Genomic DNA, 25809 nt, shown 5'->3' with positions numbered 1-25809 from the left:
TGCGGATAATGTTTTTTATTTTTAAGTACAAGCTGCTGAGGAGCGTCGAAGGATATTGAGTCCACAGCCGTCTATCAAGTTTTTGCGTGATTGAGTTAAAAAATTAACATTTAAATACATGTTAGGTTTCGTTAGTACATTTAAGTTATAGTAAATAATTTACGGTCTTTCATCTATCGAATCGTTAAATCGATACTTCGAAAAATCAACCTCAGAATTCCGATGACAGATCGCAAGCCGCTTATTATCTACCAGCGGTGGGCCATTATGAATGATTGCTATATCGAATTATTTTGTATTAGTAATATTGATAATCGATTATGAAATAAGTAAGAAACTTATTTTCTTAATCGAATGACATTACGAATTAGTATTACTAATCCTGTTCCTATAACTATTTTTATGGTATTTTTGACTATATTATTTTGTACGGGCGCAATTAGCGTGGCGCATAGTGCTGTCTCCTTCCTTCCCGCGTTAAGTATGCTACTGCCACAACAATCGACTTGACCGACGCGACCCGACCTACCATCGTGTTTGCTCGATCGATCTGCGTCGACTCGCGGACAGAATTACTTACTAAATCAGTAACTACTAATTTTAGATAATATCTCGAGACATTTTAGAATCCAATGATTTCGTTAGTGTACTTCATAATCGCCCACCGCTAGTATTATCAACTATGTACTATCTAGATTCTAGTGAATATTTAAATTTGATAATATAAAAAATAAAACAAAGCTTTCATTATTTAATCATTTATTATCTTACAAGTCTTAGGAAAAGAGCGTGTCGGCATCCCTTATACTCCATATCATAATATTTTTCGTAAAAGTCTTGCACCAACTCCTCGACCTGAGAACAAAACAAACAATAATGTCCATTGAAATATTTCAGGTAAAATGTGATACTTGCTCAGAAATTGTACACGAACCGTTTATAGAGTGTTGTGAGTGCGATTGTAACCTGTGTTGTGCTTGTTTTTCATCTGGGAAACAAATAGGCAATCATAAAAACAGTCACAACTATGCCATAAGACGAAATGATTTCCCACTTTTTGATAATTGTAATTGGTCAGCTAAAGAAGAATCTAGACTTTTATCTGCACTATCCATATATGGTTTTGGCAACTGGGAAGAAATAGCCAAATACGTACACACTAGATCTAAACTGGAATGTCAGGAACATTACAAGAAGTATTACATTGAAAATGTCCAGTACGAAGCACTGAAACTATTACCAGAAACAAAGCAATCCTTATTCCCGAAGCCTGCAACACCATATTTATTCAATTTAGATATAAGTATAAATCCACCAAGAAATAATCAGGCAGATCCACACCTGGCTGGGTATAATGCTTTCCGTTCTGAATTCGAATTCAACTATGATCACAATGCAGAAGGTATATTTAATATCGAAGATTCACACTCAGAGGATGAGGATGATGATTGCATGGATGCATTAAAGGTTAGTCTAGTGAGTGCTTTAAACACAAGATTTAAAGAAAGACAGCGCAGGTATGAAATAATACAAAATCATGGTCTTATAATGCCCAATAAACTCTTATCTTGGCTGAAAAGTTATGAGGGTACAGCTACAGGGAGGAAAGTTGAAAGATTTATATCATTCATGCAGTTCATGACGGGAATGCAATTTGATTCTTTTATTGTATCTCAATATTTGGAAGATGATTTGCTTCAAACAATAAGTAAGCTATGTAATTATCGTGCTAATGGTATCAAATCATTGTATGCAGCTCATCTCTATTGCCAATTGAAGAAGTACAAAGAAAATGCACACAAAGAACAAAAACATTTCACACATAGTATGTCAAAGAATTTTGAATCTCAATCACCTACAAAAAATAAATTTTCCATGAAGAAACACCTACAATACATAAGGTTTCGCAGTTCAAGTTTGCCGTTGGACATAGAAGATCTGCCCAAATACCATCTGTTGTTAGATAATGAAAAAATATTGTGTTCAAATATTCGTCTAACTCCTGAAAGCTATTTAGAAATTAAACATGCACTTATTCAAGAGAATACCAAGCTGGGCGGATTACGGTTATTGGATGCCAGAAGGATTGTTAAAAAAGATGTCAATAAAACAAGAAAAATTTATGACTTTCTCCTTACAGAAGGGTTTGTTAATAAAAATGCTATTATATAGTAGTATTCTAAATTATTCTCTAAATTATTTAATATTCCTTAAAAATCCTGCTGTCCAATCCATGCTTCCTAAAATTCAAACAGTATTCAACATATCTAACCTGGGAAAATAGTATGCTTTTATAATAGAATAGTTCAACACATCTTCATGTTCATTTCATATAAAATAATTTATATTTTTTAAACACAATTCATATATTGGATGCAGCACCTCACAAACGAATTTATTATTATTATTACAGCCATTGTAAAATACTCTATTTGATTGAAAAGACCATGGCCATTGGGTTTCTTGTATGTGCTTCTCACAAGCTCAACATTTTACCAACATATGGTAAATTCAGTAATTTAAAAGACATATTTGTAGTGACAATTCAAAAGTGGTTAGTTTAAGCCTAATTGAATAAAGTTATTTGACGGCAATAATAGTAAACGGCAAAATTTACCTAATAAAAACTGTATGAAGAAAAACCTCATTGGTAGTTTACTACACTGGCCTGCAAAAGTAAGTATCACACTTTTCAAATTAATTTTTTTCTTAACTATAGAAGGTAGAGATTTAAGATTAAAAATGTTTTGTTGCAAATTTTATAGGCTTTAATTCTTAGAAACTAAAATTATACATTAGTAACATTTTTAACTTAAAAAAGATAAAACAATGAAAATAGACATTTTTAGTTTAGTGTAAAAAAATTCAACTAAAATGTATTATTATTATTTATAATAGACTAAGCAGCTTTCGCTGATGCGTCTATATCATTTGCCATATCTATCCAAATGTTTGTCCAGTCTATTCTTAAACTGATTAACAGATTTTGATTTAACCACATCCTTGAGCAATCTATTCCATATATGAACGACTCTGTTGGTCAGAAAGTGTTTCAATGGATTTGATGATGCTAATTGATATTCTAGCTTCATATCATGTCCCCTTAGTCTAGGATTGCTCTTCCTTGGAAACATGCTCTCAAAATTTGGGACATTATAATAATTATTTAGTATTTTGTATGTTTCAATTAGATCGCCTCTTTCTCGTCTGCTTTTGAGGGTGCTGAGTCCAAGCTGTGTAAGTCTTTGTTCATATGTAAGATTTTTCAGTTCCCTAGGCAACTTAGTGGCTCGCCTCTGTACCCTTTCCAACAATTCTATATCCTTAACAAAATATGGATTCCAGACCTGAAATGAATACTCCAGTAATGGTCTGATATAAGTTTTATAGATTTTTAGAAATGTTTTCTTGGTAATGTTGAAGAATGCTTTTCTGATTAGGTACAGGATTGAGTTGGATTTCTTCACAGTAGCCACAATGTGTGCTTCCCATTTGAGATCATTGCTTAAGATCACTCCTAGGTCTTTTCGTGTATCAACCGCTTTTAATTGCTTATTGTCTAACCAATATGATACTCGGGGATTATTTTTTCCAATATGTAGAACAGTGGTTTTGTTGACATTCAGTGAAAGTAACCATTCCTTTGTCCAGTGTTCAATAGCTTTTAAATTTTGTTGTATATCACTCTGTTGATGTATAGGGTTCCCAAAGAACTTGGTGTCATCCGCGAATAATGAAAATGGGAGACTTATAACATTTTGCAAGTCAGTTAAGAATAATGTGAATAATATTGGTCCCAGTACAGAGCCTTGTGGTACACCGCTGGGAACAGGACGATTACTTGACATTTCATTCCCAACCCTCACGCGAAATTTTCGATCATTTAGGAAGTCACTAATCCAGACTAGCAGTTTACCACGTATGCCAAGGTGTTCTAATTTATGAAGTAGCCGACTAATTGGAACTCTGTCAAACGCTTTTTCGTAATCCAGATAGATAATATCAGTTGGTTGACGTTTGTCCCAATTTAATATCCACTGTCTAAGACAGCTGAGAAGGTTAGTGACAGTTGATCGCTTCTGTGTAAAACCATGTTGTTCTCGAATAATTATATTTTCTCTTGTTATGAATTCTCTTAAGCTGTCAACTATGATTTTCTCCATAGCTTTACACAATATGCACGTCAAGCTGATTGGTCTGTAGTTTTCAGCATTTAACTTATTGCCTTTTTTGAAAATAGGCGTAACCACTGCTTCTTTCCAGTCTGTTGGGAGTCTTCCCATTGCAAAAGACAGATCCATTATTAAGGTTACTTGGTTAATGATGGCGCTGCATTGTTGGAGCATAATAGCAGGAATATTATCCGGACCACTAGCTGTCGATTCATCAAAAGTTTTTAAAGCCTTTAGAACTTTCTCTGGTGTAAATACAATGTTTTCTAATGATGCCTGTACTCTCTCTATGTTCACATCTGGTAATTTCCCAGGTGGCTCACACACATATGCGTGTTCAAATTGATCAGCAAATATTTCAGCTACCTCTACTGACTTTGTTGTGATTTCAAATGTTTTTGAATTCATAAGAGCTGGCGGTATGTCAACTCTTGTTGATATTTGTTTTCTGACATATGCATAAAAGGCTTTTTCTCCACTATCAGCAATGTTTGATTCAAAATTGATCCTATTTTGACGTGTTAACTGTACTATTTTATTATTTATGGCACGATATTTTTTATAAGATTCATTATCTCGGTCAAGTAAATATATATTCCATTGCTTCTTTTTCCTGTCCGTTAATATACATATCTCCTTAGTAATCCATGGTTTGGTTTTACTGTAACCCTTACGACTTTTTATTTTTGGTATAAACTTATCAATAGTAATAGAGATATTTTCTTTGAACATCCTCCATGTATTATCTATAGAGTCATTTTCTGGAATATCAGATGTGAGCAAGTATTTATTAATTGCATCATAATCACCATATTTGAAAGCTCGTTTATAGGACGCGAATTCTTTTATAACTTGACCCACCAGTTGTATCTCAGCCAACAGAATCACATGATCACTTTTTCCTATTGGAGGGTGATAATTGATTTCACTAATGAGGGGACTCATCATTGCAAATAATAAGATCCAGAAGAGATTCTTGCTTGTTCCGTTTCCTGGTATTTTGATTTACTATTTGTGAAAGATTATTATCAATTATAAGATCAATAAAATTTTCGTGTAATTTATTATAGCCTGAGGTTTTTTCAATAGGCCACTTTATGTCTGGCAAGTTAAAATCACCAATTATCAACAGGTTTGAGTTTGAATTTGCAGCTTTTTTAATATTGTTGAAAAGACATTCATCAGATTTTTCCATGTTGTAGTGAGTGGATCTGTATACACAAGCTAGTAAGAGGTTAAAATTTTGGTACTGAATATCAAGCCATAATGCTTCCACTGAATCCTCATGCAACATTATATTGGGCTTAGCAATCAAGGGTTGATTATTTAGTGTATGGAGAGTATAAATTGCTACTCCACCACCTTTTTTATTTTTCCTATCTAGACGAAAGAGTGTGTAGTTAGGTAGATTTGTTAAGCTGTCACTTATCCCAGTGTGCAGGTGTGTTTCGGTTACTAGTATAATTGTTGGATTCTAAGTTTTGATTTCCAATGAAAAAAGATCAAATTTAGCCGTTAATGATGCCAGGTTTGTATATAAAATTTTGAGGTTTGTTATTGGAGAGTTTACTGTAGGTAGTTTTTTGTACTTTTTATAATTTTGGATTGTTTGTTTATGTACTTAATTGTGAGATCTTTTTCCCCATTATTAGTTCTTTCTGCAAGCTCTAATCTCAGTTTTTTTAACTGATCCCTTTGATAGGGTGTCATGTCTGATTTAACAGAGGTTGATGAAGGCAGTTTATTTTTATTTTTCAAGATTTTAACAGCATTGTGTTTGTTGCGGAGTATGACTTTGATTGGCCTGGGTTTGTTAGCAGTGGGCTTCCCAAGACGAATGGTTGTTATGAGCTCCGAGGATTGGAGCGAGACTTGAGAGAGTGCTTCCAAAACTCCAGATTTGTCATGATTTTTAGCTTCCTCTTTACCACCTGAGCTCGCTTCCTCGATACCAAACATTATCACATTGCAGCTTCGGTTCTCACGCTCAACCATTTCCTGAATGATTGCATCAATATTTAAAGAAGACGACTGATTTTCTTTTAATTCCATCACTTGCTCCTTTAACTCCGATACAAGTTTACGCAGAGCAGGCACTTGTTTTAGGCCCTCTTGGCAATCCGCACACAAATACGAAAGTTTGGGGTTTTGTAAACAAAACACCCGCAGCTCTGTCGCAGACAACTCACTGCATTTGCCGCATATTTCGCGAGTGCAACCTTTACACTGGATTTTAGGGTTTTTCTCATCATATTTTTTAATTTGAACATTGCATTTATAACAAGATGCCATTTTTTAATGATTTTTCGAGAAAAATATGAGGGTATATGAAAATTTTTTTGTTTCACTATGTGTTTGCTAGTTTAATCAAAGTTTTTCACTTTAAATACTATACACTTTAACAATATAACATTTCCCAAGATTCACAACACTTTATACTACAAATAGATCACAAAGTCTGCAATTTAGTTCAAGTTAGACACTAAAAAATAATTAAAAAAACTCTAAGCACAAGTTCCACTGTTGACAGTTGACAACATATTACATGTTATTTAATTTTGAATAACTGGTGTTGCCTCCTCGAGCTCTGATTACAGCTTCGAGCCGGTTTGGCATACTGGACACTAGGTTTTGGAGCCGATGTTGGGGAATATTCTCCCATTCTTCTACCAGGGCCTGCTTTAGTGCCCTGAGGGTAGTAGGTGGTGGTCTGCGATTTCTGACTAGCCTCCCAAGCTCTTCCCAGGCGTGTTCAATCGGGTTGAGATCAGGACTGTCAAGCCATCACGCTGATACCGACCTCCTGAATATACTCTTGCACGATATGAGCCGTGTGTGGCCGGGCATTATCATGCATCAGCATCAATCCATCACCCATATTTGCTAAATACGGCCCTGCCCCGGCCCCTATACTCATTGAGAATCTCTTGAGCATATCTTTGCCCAGTGAGGGTGCCATTTTCTATGGCTACTAGCTCTGTGCGACCTTCTGAAGATATGCCAGCCCATACATGTACACTGCCTCCACCGTATTGGACTCTTTCTGAGATGCCGGCTTGAAGGTATCACTCACCAGGTCGCCTGTAAACACTTGAACTTCCATCAGAAGTGTAAAGGGAGAATCGAGACTCATCATCATGCAAACAAAATTCTTGACCATTCTTCTTCATCCCACTGCATGTGTTCACGGGCGTATCGCAGTCTCGCTACTTGATGCTGTCTCTCGAGTTTTGGGCTACTCGCTGGTCTTCGGGGTTTCAAATTTCAGCAAGTCTTCTTCTCACTGTACTGTCACTAATGTAGTCCCTCCGGGTCTGAAGTAGCTGCTGCTGGACTTCAACTGCATTTTGGTGGCGATTTCTTAACACAGTGGAAATAATATAACGATCTTCTCGGGCACTGGTACACCTGGGTCTTCCATTACAAGGTCTTCTCAGAAGGTGTCCAGTCTCTTCGTACCTTAGCTTTACCTTCTGGACTGTTCGTACCGTCACACCCACCATTCTTGCAGTGTGACACATACTGATGCCTAGTTCCAGGAAAGCCATGATCCTAGCACATTCTTCAACTGAAAGAGGCATGATAAATAAATGTTATGTGCTTTTTAGCATAAATTTTTAAAACAAGACCCATCGATCTTGAAAAAAATTTAAAACAGAAAGAAAAATATGAATGGTAAAATTGTAATTCGGAAACGTCCACTTTGAAAAAGGAATGGTTTTGTTTTTGAAGTTTTTTTTCAGCCAATTCTTAAAAGAAGGTTACCGACTATAAAGTTTTTATGTACAAAATTAAATTCTCTTTGGAGTCCTTTTTATTTCGAAAGTATATCTTGTGAACTTAAAACGTTATCCCAATTTACTTACTTACTTTTGAAGGCCAGTGTATTAACTAAAGTATAACAAACTCCTGTTTAGTTATATTTGTCAACTTGTGTGTAACATTTATTAATTCTGTATAAATTTGGATATTCCATTTATCATCAACAATTCATAAAATTTAACCTGTCATAAGAAATTAACATTATGTGTTATAAGTTGCCTATCCAAGTTCATGTGTAATTCATCTTATTAATGCTTCATTCACACAAACCTAACCTTTATAATAACTTTGTTACAACAAATAACAGACAACTATTTTCTCCTCTCTTTCAGCTTTGTTTTAGTGAGCTTTCACTGTTACTCAACTCCAAAAGAAGTTCCTTTGGGTGTCAATTAAAATGAAGTATTAATAACAAGGTGAACAAAGGTGACATTACTGGGTACAGATATCCACACTGTGACACTGAACTTTGCTTGCACAATGTAATACACTTATACACAAATTATCATGCCGAATTAGGCATACCCTACTGGGTTGCAAGACAATAATATATTTAATACAATACTTAAACATACATAAATACAAATAAACATCCATGACTCGAAAAAGCAAACACATTAATTATGTAAATGTTGGCACTTACTGGGACTTGAACCAGGGACTAATATTTTATTTTTTACAGCTGACCTGACAGATGCTGTTTTGTCAAAAGAAAAAAATTATGAAAATCTTTCATTTTTTCTTCACTCTAGTGTGTAGGTTCTTCTCACCATGTTTTCAACATACACATGAATTCAAAAACAGCTCCGGTGCTACCATACCATCATATTACTATAAATTAAATATATCGATAGCCATGGGCAGAACCTATATTATGTTCATTATAAGGTTTTAGACAACATGCACACATATTATACAGAAATTAATGAAATGGGTGGGTTACCTTAAATCCAAATTTTTGGTATAAAAATATCGCTGGGTTTGTCGGTGACACATGTAGTGTAACATCCTGTCCTGTGCACGTCTGGAATAAGGTAATTGTATTTATTTCATGTTTGAAAACGACACTTAGTTCAGTTTCGCTCTTGAATAGGGGGTAATCTTAAATCCTTCAAGTATTTTGTTATATTGAGTAAACTAGAGGATAAAATATATATAATAGAAATAAATCCAAAAAAGTTTCTGAGACTATTTGTGTTTAATAATAAATGAATAATAATTTTTTTTATTTTATTATGATTTGGGGATAAAAATGCACTTAAATCCTAGGATCTATTGTGTTGAAAAACTTGCCATAAGATGATTACGCAGTGACAGCACAGGTGGTGAGTTCTAAGTACCAAATCATGTTGTGGCATGACAACAAGTGATTTCGTGTAAATACGTGACCTTTTTATGAAAATAAGGGACGAGACGATCAGGACGTTCAGCTGATGGTAATTAATACGCCCTGCCCATTACAATGCATTGCCGCTCAGGATTCTTGAAAAAACCCCAAAAATTCTGAGCGGCACAACAACTTCGCTCGTCACGTTGAGACATAAGATGTTAAGTCTCATTTGCCCAGTAATTTCACTAGCTACGGCGCCCTTCAGACCGAAACACAGTAATGTTTACACATGACTGCTTCACGGCAGAAATAGGCATCGTTGTGGTATCCATAATCCAGTCGACATTCTATGCGAAGGAGCCTCCCACTGGTACTGATACCTCAAGTGTTAGAGTGCTGGCCTCAAAATGTTAGGGTAGCCAGTTCCGAGGTTATGTAGACTGTCACCACTCACGAACCTGCAGCAGATGGTACAGCATGAAGGTGGCGATGCCAGCGCGGCGCCACTCTGGCCTCGTCAGCACAAACGAGATGTAGGCCTCGCCGGCGGCCGCGTGGGGCACCAACAGGGCGCAACCCACCACCAGCTTCTTGTACGTCACCACGCAGCTGAACTCGGGGTATTGCAGCGACTCTGTCACTGAATATCGTGTACTCATTTTTATTACAGTTTCATACCATCAATTACCATCAGCCGAACGTCGTGTTGTTTTTTGTTATACAAAAAAGCACAAAGAGAACCACGAACATAAGAAACACTGTATAATGCTTCCTATCTCATTTTCTACCACGTTAAATCGTATGAATTTATGTCTTTTCGTTTCATCGACTTTCAAACCACAACAATGCTAAAGAAATTTTCAATTCAAAATAACTGCGGATGCAGAGATAATGCCTCTGGCCACTCGCTTCTAGAGGAAATATCTCTTTTATATTATAAATACAAGTAAAAAATTATATTTACATTCCTTACTTAGTACGACATAGCTGGTTGATGCATTTTAATGAATGGGTGCCTCTCAGCGGAGCCTTTTTCGGCCACCAAGCTGTAAAATGTGTTTGTGTTTCAATTTGAACGGTGCTTTAGCTAGTGTATTTTTTTTATTGTCTATCAATTTAAATAATTTCGTCACTTCGTCTAAAACCTAAAAAAATGTGGTCAATTTTGCGCTATGTGCCTCAAATAATACTCACGGTCGATGCCGGGCCAGAAGTGCGTGGCGCACAATCGGTTGAGCGCGGCCACGTGGTGCGGTCGGATGTAGGAGTAATCTAGAGTGGCACGCTCCGGTACTTCGAGCTCCGGGTTATTTCTGGAACAAAGGGTTTACTTCATTCCAAAGCATACGCTAAGCTAAGCAGCTTATAAAGATCAGACAATTAGCAGATACTACATACCAGTTTGTTAGTTATAACATGTGGAGAGTTTTTTTCGGAGCTCTTTGTTTGATGTTTCAAATGTTCACACGCACTTATGACGTAAAATGTTATTATAACTCGAAACTTCGGAAGATGGATACGTCGCAGAAGGTAGAACTTTAGTGAGAAAAAGTAAGAAACTAATTTCCACCATTTTTAAATCAATATCTGCATTTTACAAAATTATTTTAATCACAATCTATATTGAGAGATGCCAAAAAATACATAAAAGTTATGTTAGGTTAGTCACACGACAGTCATGGTTCGGTGGAGGTGTCTTTTCAAGGAGTCACAAAGCTCAATTTTTGTGAAAAGGGAGTCAAGATATCAGCCAAAGTGTATCAAGAGACAATATCGTGTTGTGGGGCCTCATATGGCAGTATAGTCCGGTCAATTTAGACATTCGAAGTTACATAAAGTCCCAACAAGCTAAAATCAGTGAAATTGTTCAAAACATAATTATAAACAATGTTTAAAAGTTCCCCATCATTCCCGTGTATGGAAAAAAATTTATTCAACGTCAAAGGTCAAAAAAATGAGTTTTTCGCGATTTTCAGGAAAACGGTAAGTTTTATCATAAAAGTACCTCGAACAACAATTGTAGATCATAAAATTATCTATAAAAAATGTATGAATACTTTTTTTCTTACGAGCTACCGTTTCTGAGATATAACGATTCAAAAAGTTATAAAAAACGCGCTAAGTACACTACCTCATAGTTGGTGTGGAAACGTGTGCATATTATGACGATAACAACTTTTACACTTATATTTTGACCTTTGACCTTGAATAAAAAAATATCCATACACGGGATTGATGGGGAACTTTTAAACATTGTTTATAATTATGTTTTGAACAATTTCACTGATTTTCAGCTTGTTGGGACTTTATGTAACTTCACTCTCATTTTTAGGTCTAAATTGACCGGACTAATACGCTTTTGAAACTTTCTAAACTCGTGGTGAATGTGATGTACTAACTTGTGAGTCCTGGTGCGTAACTCGTCCATGAGCCGCAACCAGAGGGGCGTGGTCTGGGCGTCACGCCGGATGTAGGGCTTGAGCGTGACGCCCGAGTACGACGAGCGGAAGGGCGCTGCCTCCGCGCTCGACAGCAGCAGGGTGCCGTAGTTGGTGCTGGCTATCGTGCCGCTCAGGTTGTCTATCAGGTACTACGACACAAAATATTGGTATTTCATTAGGTTCAAAAACATCAGACCAGGGGAAATTTACCCACGTCACATTTATGTCTGGCATTCTACAACCGCGCTATCGAACCGCTGATCTGACCTCAAAAAAAGTTATAATATAGTCGTGCAGTATCAGTAACACGAGTCGTATTTTAACATAACCTTTACAACAACAATTTGTTACGTTTTCACTTTTGGCATTAATACACAAATAAAATATTTATTTATTATTTGTGTATTAATCGAAGAAGTGAGGGTTATCACTTTAGAAACATAACATATTGTTTAGATTTGCAAGAGCGACACATCAAGTCAGTTTCCTAATATGTATATATTTGGGGTTGAGCATGATATCAACTGTAAAGTAGATCCTGTAGATGAAGCCACAACCTGATAGTTGAACAAACCATACAAGATTTTATAACGATACGTCACTCGAACGGTTACCTCAGATGGAAAATCACTCGCGCGGAACGCGAGAGGTCGTGGGTTCGAGTCACGCATTGTTCATAACTTTTAACTTTAGTCATAGTAGCTTAAGATCCCACTACTCGATTCTCCAGGTTTTTTTGACAAAACTACTATTAATGGGCCTTGAGGGAGGCTGACTAAGAGCTGGCAATATATCTTTTTTCAATCCTTTACATAATTTCCTTTAAAATTACACAAAATTTATTAAAATAATACGTTAATGTAACGAGCACAATAATACGTAACTAGACGTAAAAATTATTAATTTAACTCAATTAATTAAAAAACAGATGGTTGCAATTTATATCAGCAAATTAAATATACTGAAATTAATTACAGGTAATTGAAACTATTTTTATTACAGGCAACCCATCGCGCATATATTTTAAAATTAGTTTTACCAAAAAAAAACAGATACCTGCGGAATTGAGCAGTGGGATCTTGTACTAACAATACACTGCCGTTGGATGTGAAAACTAATAAATGTTGATTTATAATGTGATCTATGAATGTGTAAAATAAAACATTTTTTTAAAGTAATTCAGTCATTACTTATACCGAAGTTTCGCTTTTGCAGCCTAAATTGCGACTGCGATTAACATGAGTCGAGTTGAGTAGAGAGAATAGCCCAAATTGTTGCCATCTCACCGTCATATATTTCCCCGAAATTGTTACATAAATCACAGCATCATGGCAAATTTACTACTGTAGTGGATTTTTTAGTGTATTAAATTTGTGGTATATGTATGTGCAGAATCGGTATAGATGGCTGGCAATTGTAGCAAAAAAGCAGTGACATAGTCTTTATATTGCAAAATAAGAACACAATGGAATCCTTTTTAATCCTCGCGAACGAGTGTACGCGAGTAATACTTACCGATCTCTGGAAGCGGTCGAGAACGCGGTCCACGTTAAGGACGGTGCTCTTCTCCTCTGTGGTGTAGCCGCCCAGAACTTTCACAGACCTAAGAAAAAAATTTCAAATATTTCAGGGAATTTATATATAGATTGGCAAAAAAACATATTTTCTACGATAAAACCAGTTTTTGATGACCACTAATAATAATAATAATATGTCATTTATTTCAGGCATTTTAAACCCATTACAGTAAATTGAATAAAATAGAATAAGATGTACTTAAAAATAAAATTGTATACATCACAGTACTTAATAATTAAATAACTTAAAACTAAAATTGCCCCAAAGGGGGGTTCGTACAAAAAGTAATGTACTGATAATACTATTTCCGGTTAATGTCACGATGTACCGAAAGCCAGTAATGGAGTATAGGATTCTCTGGGTGCCTAGAGCATACACTGAGAATTTCGTTTTCGAATTCGAGAATGCAAGACCAAAAAGCAGCAACTCGTGATCTTATTACTGCGAAATAATCGGGGACTCTGGCGTCGGCAAACATGCCCGACGCACTGCAATATTTGGGCAGTCTCATCAGAATACGGTATGCATTTTTATACTGCACTCTGATGCTGCTTCGTGCACTTAAGACAGAATTTCGTAAGAAATTTCCATTTGTCGAGAGCCGAAAAGTCATTCAAATTCATCTCATTTGTATATTCATGTTTCAACCTCCATGTTGAAATTTCCTTTTAAGTCTAAATCGCATTCTCCATTTACTGAATGGTTCAATCTGAGAATTATTTAAAGCAAAAGAAAAACATTTCTTTAAGACTCCGATCCAGGCATATTTACTAAGAATATCTGTCACATCCGCTTTCAAATTCAAATAAAAACAACCGCATAAAAATAGATACATTAAATATGGCGTTACGATTACAGACAGACACGTCAAACTTATAACACCCATATTTGTGTGGGGGATTAAAAATAACATGGAACTACAATTTACAGGACCATTAATAAAATCTAAGTTAATCTGACCTATCAATATCAAAGTTGGGTAAATGTTTATGCCGTTTCAGTCTACGCAGCGCCAACTTGGCTCGGAATCTGCTGAGATACGTCCTCTTCTCCACATCTTTGACCTTAGCGATCAGACCCTCGACGTTCTTCAGGAGCTGGATCTCCTCGTACTCCGTGAGCGGCACCAGGCCGTCGGGCTTGTGGGTCACTGGGAGCAGCCAAGGCGAGTCGACGGAATTGGGTTGTGATGAAAAAAAGGTCTCGCGTCTAGTGTAGGGCTTCTCGTCTTGTTTCTTGGACTTCTTCAGCTTGTCTTCGTCGGAGATCTGCTCCATCTTGAGCGAGTTATCTGAGTCGTAGATCGTGGACTGCCGGAACGACTGCACGCTCGACGAGTCGCTCTGAAATATATCAGTAGTGATCACACGGGTGATTAAAACTTCACAATTTTCTGATAGTCCTCTACTAATCACAAACCCGACCTCTCTTGACCGACAGGATTGGACAGGTCATTGTACATCTAGCAATACACGGCACATTTGACTACATAATATATTGTGTAGGTATATATACCTGTGCTACGTAGGGCGTTAACGCCATTTCTCTGCCAGCGAACAGGCTTTCTAGTTCTGGAGCGTCTTCTTCCGCTTCCTCTTCCAGAGATGTTCCCTCCAGTTGACTACAAACAACAAAATGCTTGAGACATTACTGTGTTAAGATTTGATTATAAGGTAGAGGTCTCAGAAAAATGTATAAAACACTATTATTCAATTTCAAAAAAGCGATTAAGCAAATGATGGTATGATGGATAAGAGCTGATAGGAGTAACATATTCTGTGTATATGAAAAACTTAAACTACCTACATCGACAAATTATTTGACTAGATAGTAGAGTAAATTATAGAAATTTAAAAATACTTAATTAATTAAGATTTTTTTGGGTTTTGTATACTTAAAGGAAATTTCTAATAATTTCAGGATCAAATCGAACAGAGAAAAGAGGATGTAAAATGTGTAGAATAAAAATAGTTAAAAGAAATTTCTAGTACAATTTTAATTTAATGATGGAATGGAAGAGAATCACTTTGAAAATAAAACAGATCCGGGGGTATAAGCCGTACTAACCGTGGCCTACGGCACCTCTAGTTCAGACTCGGAAGTGAAAAGGGAAGAGAAGAAGAAGTAGTGAAATGTGGAAAGTGATTCAGGAGAAGTAGAAGATAGAGAACTAGTGTTCTGTGCGGTGTGATCTGCTGAAGGCACCGCCATCGACATGAGGAACAGCGGCAGACCGGCGAAGTGCAAGTTCAAAAAGTGAACGCAAATAAAAACTCGTTCCTTTAAGAGGATTTATTTCCAATCCCTGACTCACTCTCGTGTCAATTGGTCAAATTTCAAATTATTATAATTTACTGTTTATTCCAATCTGTAATACTTAAAAGTATCTGAGATTTCATATATTATATGTTCGTCGATATTTTAATATTGTTATCAAAAATCGCCTTAAAATTTTTCATAAATAAAATGCCCCACAAACGCTAGGTCGCGTGCTGGTCACGTTCAGTAATATCTTATCTCAGAAACGGCTCCAACGATTTTCATAAAATTTAGTATACAGGGGATTTCGGGGGCGATAAATCGATCAAAAAAATTAGTTTTATCGATTTTTTAATGAGAAACAAGTAACAATATTGTTTATGCTCTTCGGCAAATAAAAAAAGTTACTTGTTTACAAACAACGTTATTAGCTTATCACGCTTACATTGAGTCTGTTTTGCGTTACGGACTGTTCTTGTGGGGTAATTGTACAAATATTTCTAGGGTTTTTATATCGCAAAAAAAATGTGTGAGAGCTATTTGCAACGTGCCACCTGATGAGTCTTGCAGACCTCTGTTTGGAAACCTTGGACTAATACCACTTGCTTGTCTTTATATCTATGAACTGTGTGTATTTGTGAAATTTAATAGTGATTTATTCAAGAATGTTTGTGACACTAACCCTCAAAGAAACCGCCGGGATCCAAATAGACTAATTTTCGACGAAATCCCACTGACCTTGCAGTATGACAAGAGTTGTCTTGCTATGAGTGTCAGAATATACAATAAACTTGAATTATTTTAAAATTATTTATAGTCCATTAATTTAAAATTATTAAATAAAAGACTTTTAAGAAAAAACTTAAACACTGGTTAAGTGAGAGACTATTTTATACGATAAATGAATTTCTGAACGCGAGTAATGTCATACCTAAAATGTGAAACTTTTTGTTAATAATTAATTATACAATATTTATTATTATTATGTGAGTCTGTTATTATTTTATTATTATGTGAGTATGTAATTCTGTATTATATTTTAGTATTATGATAATTAATATTTATTGTTTCTGACATGTAGACATATCATCTAAGTAATCTTGTTATGTGTTATTTACCTTATACTATTTACTGTATTAAATTAATTTGCATGCCTAGTTAAGCCTGGCGTAACATGTGAAACTGTAAGATTATACCATTGTAAGATACCATGTTTATACGCAAATAAAGAATTTGATTGATTGATTGAATAACATTAGAATACAAAGGTAAATTTCGCCACTATATACAAGACTATAATAGCTCAGATGGGACATAGGGTGATCCGGAAATCAGAAGACCCCGGTTTGAATCCAGATGTCCTATTAGTTTTTTTTTGTTCAAGTTTTGTACATTCTTAAAAATCCGAGCAAGGCTCGGTCGTCCAGATATTTGTTAATTAATTAGACAACATTCCTGAAGTCCCAATATTGGGAGTTAAATTATGAAATTGCCGATTTGTATGTACTGTAAAATTCAAAATTTTTGATGTAAGGTAAAACTTATTTATTCAATCCAAATATTTACCCTCTTTATCTGTGTCTGGACACTGGTGACCTGAACTCAACAAAGTCTGTGAAGGCATTTTGTATTGCCTCTTGAGTATATTATTTTTAACATGTCAGTTAAAACTTTTTTTTTTATGAAAATAAGAGACGAGATGAGCAGGACGTTCAGCTGATGGTATTTGATACGCCTTGCCCATAACAATGCACCGCCGCTCAAGATTATTGAAAGGCCCAAAAATTCTGAGAGACACTTCAACCTTGAGACATAAGATGTCAAGTCTCATTTGCCCAGTAAGTTCCGTAGCTACGGCGCCCTTCAGACAGAAACACACTAATGCTTACACATTACTGCTTCACGGCAGAAATAGGCGCCATTGTGGTACCCATAATCTAGCCGGCATCCGGTACAAAAGAGCCTCCCACTGGTTCCTCGAGCCGTGTGATGTTTTGCGCTATCCTGGAGTAATAATGGTGAAGACCAGTTGACGAGTCAGGGCTGCCGCACTACAATTCACACCATCATTTTATTTGATTCTAAAGTAGCCAGTACGCCAAAAGGGTTATGTCATACTTAAGTAACCCCAATAATATACTACTCGTATATATATTATAACATATATTTAATCTCCATTCATTGAGAAATAAATCATATCTATGGTCACTGATATAGGCAGATGCAGTTTATCACTAGATTAAGTTTACTAAAAAAGTATGCTAAAATGCTACTTTTTTCTATTAGGTGCTATAGAAATGTTTGGTTAGAGATAAGATCATGAGAAAGCGATTTGTAAGGTTTTTAATTAAAAAAAAAATTATTGAAGTAGGCGTTACTTTGCGCAAATCCATAATTATACAAATGATTTGAGTTTTCTTTAGTGTTAATTCCGCCAATATTTGTCTTTAAACAATTCGACACGTGTTTCGCCTCTACACGAGGCATCCTCAGGACGTGTTGTCTCGCCAAAATCTGGCACGAGATTCAAAGACTTTAAAAAATTTAAAGAAAACTCAAATCATTTGTATAGGTTTTTAATTGTCTGTAGAAGTTCCAGTCGAGATGACTTGGCTATTTCCAAAGTTCCTTAATATTAATGTGTCTTTAATCTACTCAGAAAGTAGCCATCATAAGCCCGCTCTAGTAATTTGGGACTAGATTCAATACCTGTCCTTGTAGATATGTTTAGGTTTAATTTCATAGTCGGTCATCTCGAGTTTCCTCTTGTTGGACGGAGCGCGGGTCGGCGTTGGCGCTTCAGTTTGCATTTCCTTGTTGAGTAAGTGTCCATAACCTGACCATAAATAAACACAATATATAAAAATATAAAAAAAATCTATGATTTCTTTAGTAACCACTATACAGAACAATATGAGGCTAATAAAATGGTCGCGAAATACCTTTATTTATTTATTTACGGTGTGTGTGGATTGATGCATCTACTGTTCTCAATTACTCTTGTTTTTTACGTATTAATTTACATTTCTTTTATTTTTTTGACTTACTCGTGTAAGGCCTTGAGTATTTGACGTTTGAATGTTTTTGTTGCATCACTTTACATATTATATTGTAACTGAAATGATTTAAAAAAAGCTGTAAATGTTGATGTAAAAGAGTGGCAACGAATTTCTTGCTAATTCTTCTCATTAGCTCAACTCTTTACGACGTAGTGATAGATTTCAATAAGAAAAAAAAAATGTTTTTTTGACATTCATAATTGTCATTTCCGTGATAGATCACGTAAATGAATAAAGTGATTTTGATTTGATTGATTTTAATATTATATACTAAACCTTCTCGTAAAGTATCTTAGTACGTTAAAATATGCGGGCAGTAAATTGTTATGAATACCTCTTTCCAAAGTGTTGTTCATGTTTTACGAACATAGACCATAACATAGTCCAACTACATCTTTAACTTTTTGTCCTTCTATTAAATTTTTGACGGAATACGATACTAGCCAGTTACATACAAGTAAGTAATTTATTTGCTAAAGTTATACTTATTTCTTCGTAAGTCTAGTATAAACCACTAATTGTCAATCGGAATAAAAGGTGTGATCACATTACTCAAAAGTAGGTACTACATTAACTTATTACACTAAATAATTTACAAGAGCGACATGACATCATATATATCATTTATCAAAGCAATACAGGACACACACTAAAACAAAGTGACTATCAAATCGCGAGTGTAACACCTAGCTGTGATGCACACCAAAGTAATAAACCTGGGCTGTTGTCATGCCTATGGCGTTCTTCCACAGTGCGGTTTTCAAGGAGTTTCCTTCCACATACTAGAAAGCTGTAGAATGAGCTTCCTTGTGCAGTGTTTCCGGGACGATACGACATGCGTACACCTTCCTTGAGGACGGCAACAATCCTGTAATTCCCCTGGTGTTGCAAGAGAATTTGGGCGGCGGTGATCACTTAACACCAGGTTACCCGTACGCTCGTTTTTCCTCCTTTACCATAAAATAAAAAAAGACGTATAAATTATTTAAGTTTCGTACATCTCGTGATGTTTTAATGTTTTTAGTACAGCAATTTATGACGGCATCGATCAATGTCACTATCAGTAAAATCTCATTGGGTAATGTGTGGTAACTGGAAATAGAATTGTTACTCACCTAATTCAATAGCTTTTCTGTAGAAGTGCGACTGGTTGGCGATATTGAATCGTGCTTGCGCTCGAGGCTTTAGCAGTGGATACTCATGTACTGTGGAATCAATTAGTTAATTAATCAACTTATATACTCGTATATATTGTGTTGGCTTTCAAAATGGAAATATTTATTATATTTACAGGAAAAGGACTGTTTCAGATATTGTCTCTTTTTAAATAGTAAGTATAAGTAATAAGATATTTTCAAATATTTTTATTCAAAATAGAATGTGACATCACTTATTGATAGTCAAAAACTACCACGCATTCGAAAAAGAATGCCTCAGACCTTAGAAGAATGGGCGCAACAAACTGAGCGGGTTTTTTTTTTTCATCAAAAAATTAAACTTATTTTTTAATAACCTGAGGGCTCCCATGGGCATTCCCAATCTGCGGGGTCATTAAGAAAGTCATTTATAATAATAATAATAATATTGACACACTTTTTACACAAATTATCTTGCCCCAAGTTAAGCATATATAGCCTGTGTTATGGGTTACAAGACAATGATATATTTAATACAATATACTTACTTAAACATACATAAATTCATATAAACATACATATAATCATCCATAAATACATTTAAACATCCATGACTCGGAAACAAACATCCATATTCATCATATAAATGCTTGCACCTACCGGGATTCGAACCTATATTTATGTTATAGTAACCTTTACCACATAAACGTTTTTTAACAATTCTTTTGAATATTGTAATACTGTTGTTTTGAACATTTTCTGGGATCTTGTTGTAAAAGAATATAAATAATTATGTTCACAGACTCTATATCCCTGAAGGGATATGCACATTTCTCTAGGTCTGATGTTTTGTCCCTATAATGGGATAACAGGCTCTGTTACCAGAACCCCATACTAGTTTACACAACACAAGATATAAATTCTTTATGGTGCAAAAACATCTAAATTGTACTTTGTTAAAACATACTGAGATGTGAAGCAACAGCTGGTGAGAAGTTATGCTTGAGTTTCCACCAGCCCGGTTCTGTGAGTTGTGATGAGCCAGACTCAAAGAATGTCTCCCTGTATATAGAAAGTGCACCAGCAATTGTGCCGACCCAATTTTTCTTCTGTTTGCTGAAATAATAATCAAGTTATATGTTATGTGCTCGCTAGCTCTATATCAGTGTACAGGTAACATATTATATGATTACTAACAGCCATTCTCTCTTTGATCACCAAAAATCACAGGTGTTTGCCAGCTTATTAACAGCCGTTCCCAATATTCAGTCTATCTATTACTTGAGATAAAAATCTTGAATATCATTGACTTTTCTGTCCCAATTAACTTATCAACGGTAACTCACCTTATCCGTCCACGCTGTCTGTCAATGGGACGACGTATTATAGATTACCAGCAATATAAAGTTTGTTTGGAAATCGCAATTCACGCGTTCCAATATGAGGTGATGAGAATGGCTTATCAGGTATATTGGGACAGCTTCAGATTATTGACAGCTAATTATTGAAAAACCCAAAAATTCTGAGCAACGCTACAACTGCGGTCGTATCACCTTAAAACATGAGATGTCAAGTCTTATTTTACCCAGTAATTTAACTAGCTAATGCGCCCTTCAGACCGAAACACATTAATGCTTACACATTACTGCTTCACGACAAAAGAAGGCGCCGTTGTGGTACCCATAATCAAGCCGGCATCCGGTGCAAAAGAGCCTCCCACTGGTAGGAACTCCCTTCTGTTATTAACTATTGATTTGGCAGAAAGTTTGGTTGTACTTTCATTAATTTTTTGGTTTTAAGGATAATATACACAAGGATATTATATATAAATTATTATAAAATTTATTCTAAAGAATTTTTGCCATTTGCTAAATAATCCTGAATTATGATAAGAAACAAAACCATACAGAATTAATAGCAGTATTAGGTAATCAATGTGAAGTTTAAGCCCAACATAACATTTGAAATTGGATGATAAACAGGTTAAGTGGATTTACCATATAATAATATTATTACCAATAGGTAATAATATTATTTTTTAATGTAACAAGACAGTCATTACCATTTTAATAAAATAAATCAAATCAAAACAACTTTATTCATGTAGGTCACGGAAATGACACTTATGAATGTCAAAAAAATATTTTCTTATTGAATCTACCGCTACTTCGTAAAGGGTTGAGCTAATGAGAAGAAGTAGCAAGAAACGCATTGCCTCTCTTTTATATCAAGATTTACATTTCCATCGATCTACAAATCATTTCAACTACAATATAATATGTAAAATGATGCAACAAACATACTCAAACGTCAATGGTCGTGATAAACGTCAATACTTACTAGAACTGTTCAAACAATAAATTCCAATGCCGACTTATAAAAGCGCTAATGTGTGTGTTGTAGTGGAAGTAACCTCTATGGCTCATGGCTGACTGAACCTTGCTCATGTGATACAGCGCCAGGAATATTATTTGAGCCCTAGAAATTGAAATTTAATTGTAAATTAAATCAAATCATTGTGATAGAAACAGAACTAGTTCAATTCACAGGATATTTTTTGGAAATCGACATCGACCTATTTTGTGTGAAAAAAAAGCTCCACTCCTAGCAGTTACTATATCCTGCAACTCCTCGGTCGAAGACGCAAGTCAATCAGCTTAGAGAAAACATTTGACGAGTAACTCATTTATTCTCAACCACTTTCATTCTCTTTTAAGAATATAAAGAGATTGCAATGCTCGTATGAAGATGCTGCTCACACGGTTCACGGAAAATGCTGATCAAAATTCATTTCTCACCACTCTATCATAGGCCTTTTCTAGATCAACGAACGCGCAATAGACCTTCTTGTTTTTTGCCAAACACTTTTCGACTATGCACCTCAAGGAAAATACCTGATCCGTACGTCTCATTCCCATTCTAAATTCCGCTTGTGCATACCATACTTTTACGTCTGTTTCATTCGCAACCCTTTCAATCAAACTTTCGCATACAATATACAGACAACGATAAGAATCCTTTTCCCTTATAAAATGGTATGATTACAGTTTTGCACCAGACTCCCAGTACTTGCCCATTTCACCAGCACAAACTGAAAAGGCGGTACAGCTGACTACCCACTATGCCGTCCAGCCGTCAGCATTTCGATGGTAATCCTGTCATACCTGCAGAGTAAGTCTAAGGTTTTATCTAATCTCAGTTTCACTTTCATCAACATTTATATTAGTTTCCATGGAAGGTGCCGGATGTTGTACCTGCACTCCCTCTCTTTCAAACAATCTTTCCATCTCTTTAACACACATTCTCCTCCTTCTATACGGCTCTCATCTTGACTCCTGATTGTACTCAGCTCCGAGGTAGAAGTTTTTCCTCTAGCTGTTTTGATGGATTTCCAGAAATACTTGTTGTTTGACTGGAAATCTTCAGTGAGCCTTCTATCAAAATCACCCTTTCGTTCATCTTTGTTTCTAGACACTCTCCCACACTGTTTCTTCTGCATATCAATGATATGTTGGTCACCTCTAACATACATTGCTATGCAGACGACAGCACTGGCGATGGCGTATACTCGGGCCGTGCAGGTCTCTCTAGGGAAATCGTCGACCAGTGCCGGAAGAAACTTGTGTCTTCTATCGAGTCCCCTCTTGAGAAGGTCGCGGAATAGGGTAAATTGAACCATGTCCAATTTTACCTCCAGAAGACTCAAGTTTGCGCGTTTACCACTAAAAAAACCCCATTTGTCGTATCACCGCTCTTCGACAACACTTCCCTTACAGACTCGCCTAGTATCGGAATTCTGGGTCTCGATATGTCGACCGATTGCCAATTCCGCGGCCATCTGGAGAGCAAAGCCAAATTGGATTCGAAGAAACTGGGCGTAGACATAAATAGAGCACGGCAATACTTCTATAAAGATAATATTGAGTATTGCTGTCATCTCTGGTCTAGCGCACCCTAGTATCAGCTGCGTCCGATCCATTTGACCGCGTGCAACGCAGAGCAGCTCGAATTGTCGGGGACCCAGTGCTCTGTGAACGGCTGGATCACTTGTCTTTGCGTAGAGCCATCGCTTCATTGTATGTCCTCTACTGCATTTATCATGGGGAGTGTTTCACCTGATTCCTGCCGCCGAATTTCACCTTCGCACGACACGCCACAAGATAGGATATCATCCCAACCATCTGGATGTGTGGCGGTCCTCCATGGTGCGGTTTTCAAGGAGCTTTATTCCACATACTACAAATGTGGAATGAACTTCCTTGTGCGGTGTTTCCGGGACGATATGACATGGGTACCTTCAAAAAACACCTTCCTTAAAGGCCGGCAACACTCCTGTGATTCCTCTGGTGTTGCAAGAGATCTTCAAATCACTTAACACCAGGTGACCCGTACACTCGTTTGTCCTCCTTTACCAGAAAAAAAAGACAACTTCTTTTGCTGTTGATTTCAATATTTTATACTTAGTTCTTGCTTCCTTTATCTCATCATCCGTTGCCTTTTGAACTTTTTGGTTAGCTTTTGTTGCTAACCAATCCAACCACTCTTTCTTCTTGCACAGCCTCTTGTACATCTTTATCATTCACGACTCCTTTCTTAAATTTCTTCTCACAATCTTCAATCACACCTATCTCTTCTATGCCTTTAAAATTTTCTTTCAGTTTCTCTACAGTCTTTCTATTCTTTTTCTTGTAGATTTTCCACTTTTACTCTGGCCAAAACACACATAGGCTTGTCTTGGTCTAACTACGATTTAAAGAGGCCACACATTGGGGCTATGACCAGAAAGTGGTCTGTGTCTAGGCGTACACCGTGGTATGCCCAAATGTCTAGCACTTTCATCCACAATTACAAAATCAATCAGACTTCTAAACTCACCCTCATGTCTAGTATACAAATAGAGGTTTTTGTGGTCAAAGATTGTGTTTGCTACACAAAGATTCCATTCCAAGCATACTTCCAGCAGACTTGTCCTATTGTCATTCATTTGACTACCCATATAGTAGAATGGTTAGTGACCCTGACGACTAACCTAGAGGTCCTGGGTTCAAATCCCGGTAGGTGCAATCATTTATATGATGAATATGGATGTTTGTTGTCAAGTCATGGATGTTTATATGTATTTATGTATGTTTATTGTATTAAATATATTGTTGTCTTGTACTCATAGTACAGGCTATGCCTAGTTTGGGGCAAGATAATTTGTGTAAAGGTGAGTCATTATTATTATTATTCACACTTTCATCCCCAAAACAGAATACTTAGACTAAGAGTAATCTAAACAATTTGTTTAAGTAAGGTGAGTATACCAAATTATTTGAGTTCTACATTCACTATATAATATAATTAGATGGAGAACTCATATTGAATAGATCCTGTGGCTAATTACCATGACAACCAGACATACTATTCATATTGTTTTTCATTTGAACAATTCTTAATGTTTATTATATACTTCAGCTGTTCTTCAAAGTCGCAGTGACTTATATGCTGTTGTATTGGAAGCGTTGGATGCTACACAATCATACTTTTTTTTTTATTCGGATCATCAAAATTATATTATTAAATAAATAAGAATAAAAAAAGAATACCAAACTAAAGCTTGTAGAAGTTAAATATTCTAATAGTTACCAAAACACTCGGTTTCTTTTGAAAATCTCTTGTCCATGTATCGAGCAGTGCTCGCATGTGAACTCAAAGAAAACATCACCGCTGAAGTTTCCTGGGGTTCCCTGACTTTTTAAGCAAGTTAAATGAACAAAACATATGCATGTTTCGCATATTAAGCCTGGATGGTCCTGTTTATCTTCTGGTTGGTTACAATATTTACATGTAGTGCTCATCCTTCGAAGTTATTTACTCACTTATGCTAAATTGATTTACTATATTTAAAGATTATTGGATACAGGTAACGCGAAATTTGAAGTCATCTAAATTCACAGAGAACTTGAGATCTAAATTATAAATTGATAAATTCAATAGGTAGGTACTAGGTAAGGTAGACAAAATGTAAAC

At 35.9% G+C, this 25809-nt stretch overlaps 2 protein-coding genes across 2 annotated transcripts; one reads left to right on the top strand and one right to left on the bottom strand.

The window, feature by feature from the left end:
• The first annotated feature begins 594 nt into the window (after window positions 1-594).
• On the top strand, window positions 595-2187 carry LOC126976269 (transcriptional adapter 2A). The gene has a single exon (XM_050824531.1). The coding sequence runs from the start codon at window positions 877-879 to the stop codon at window positions 2170-2172; it is 1296 nt and encodes a 431-aa protein (XP_050680488.1). The 5' UTR covers window positions 595-876; the 3' UTR covers window positions 2173-2187.
• Window positions 743-25809, bottom strand: LOC126976262 (cysteine-rich protein 2-binding protein). The gene is made up of 13 exons (XM_050824518.1): window positions 25426-25809; window positions 22138-22275; window positions 20765-20913; window positions 19777-19866; window positions 18312-18438; window positions 14859-14964; window positions 14304-14686; window positions 13281-13368; window positions 11724-11914; window positions 10519-10637; window positions 9783-9964; window positions 8938-9018; window positions 743-855 (listed from the first exon to the last, which is right to left on the bottom strand). Exons 1-13 carry the CDS (start codon window positions 25635-25637, stop codon window positions 763-765), a joined length of 1959 nt encoding a protein of 652 aa, XP_050680475.1. The 5' UTR covers window positions 25638-25809; the 3' UTR covers window positions 743-762.

Source organism: Leptidea sinapis, chromosome 40 (genome assembly GCF_905404315.1).
Source record: "Leptidea sinapis chromosome 40, ilLepSina1.1, whole genome shotgun sequence".
NCBI classification, from domain to species: Eukaryota; Metazoa; Arthropoda; class Insecta; order Lepidoptera; family Pieridae; genus Leptidea; species Leptidea sinapis.
This window is presented reverse-complemented; position numbering and strand designations above follow the sequence as displayed.

Excerpts from the sequence above, each read along its gene's own strand:
- LOC126976269 (XM_050824531.1), top strand. The coding sequence starts at position 877 with ATGTCCATTGAAATATTTCAGGTAAAATGTGATACTTGCTCAGAAATT.
- LOC126976262 (XM_050824518.1), bottom strand. The coding sequence starts at position 25,637 with ATGAGCACTACATGTAAATATTGTAACCAACCAGAAGATAAACAGGAC. Across the intron at positions 13,369-14,303 it reads CCCAACTTTGATATTGATAG|GTCTGTGAAAGTTCTGGGCG; the intron begins GTCAGATTAACT and ends TTTTTTTCTTAG. Across the intron at positions 9,019-9,782 it reads TGCTGTACCATCTGCTGCAG|ACGTGCACAGGACAGGATGT; the intron begins GTTCGTGAGTGG and ends ACCTTATTCCAG.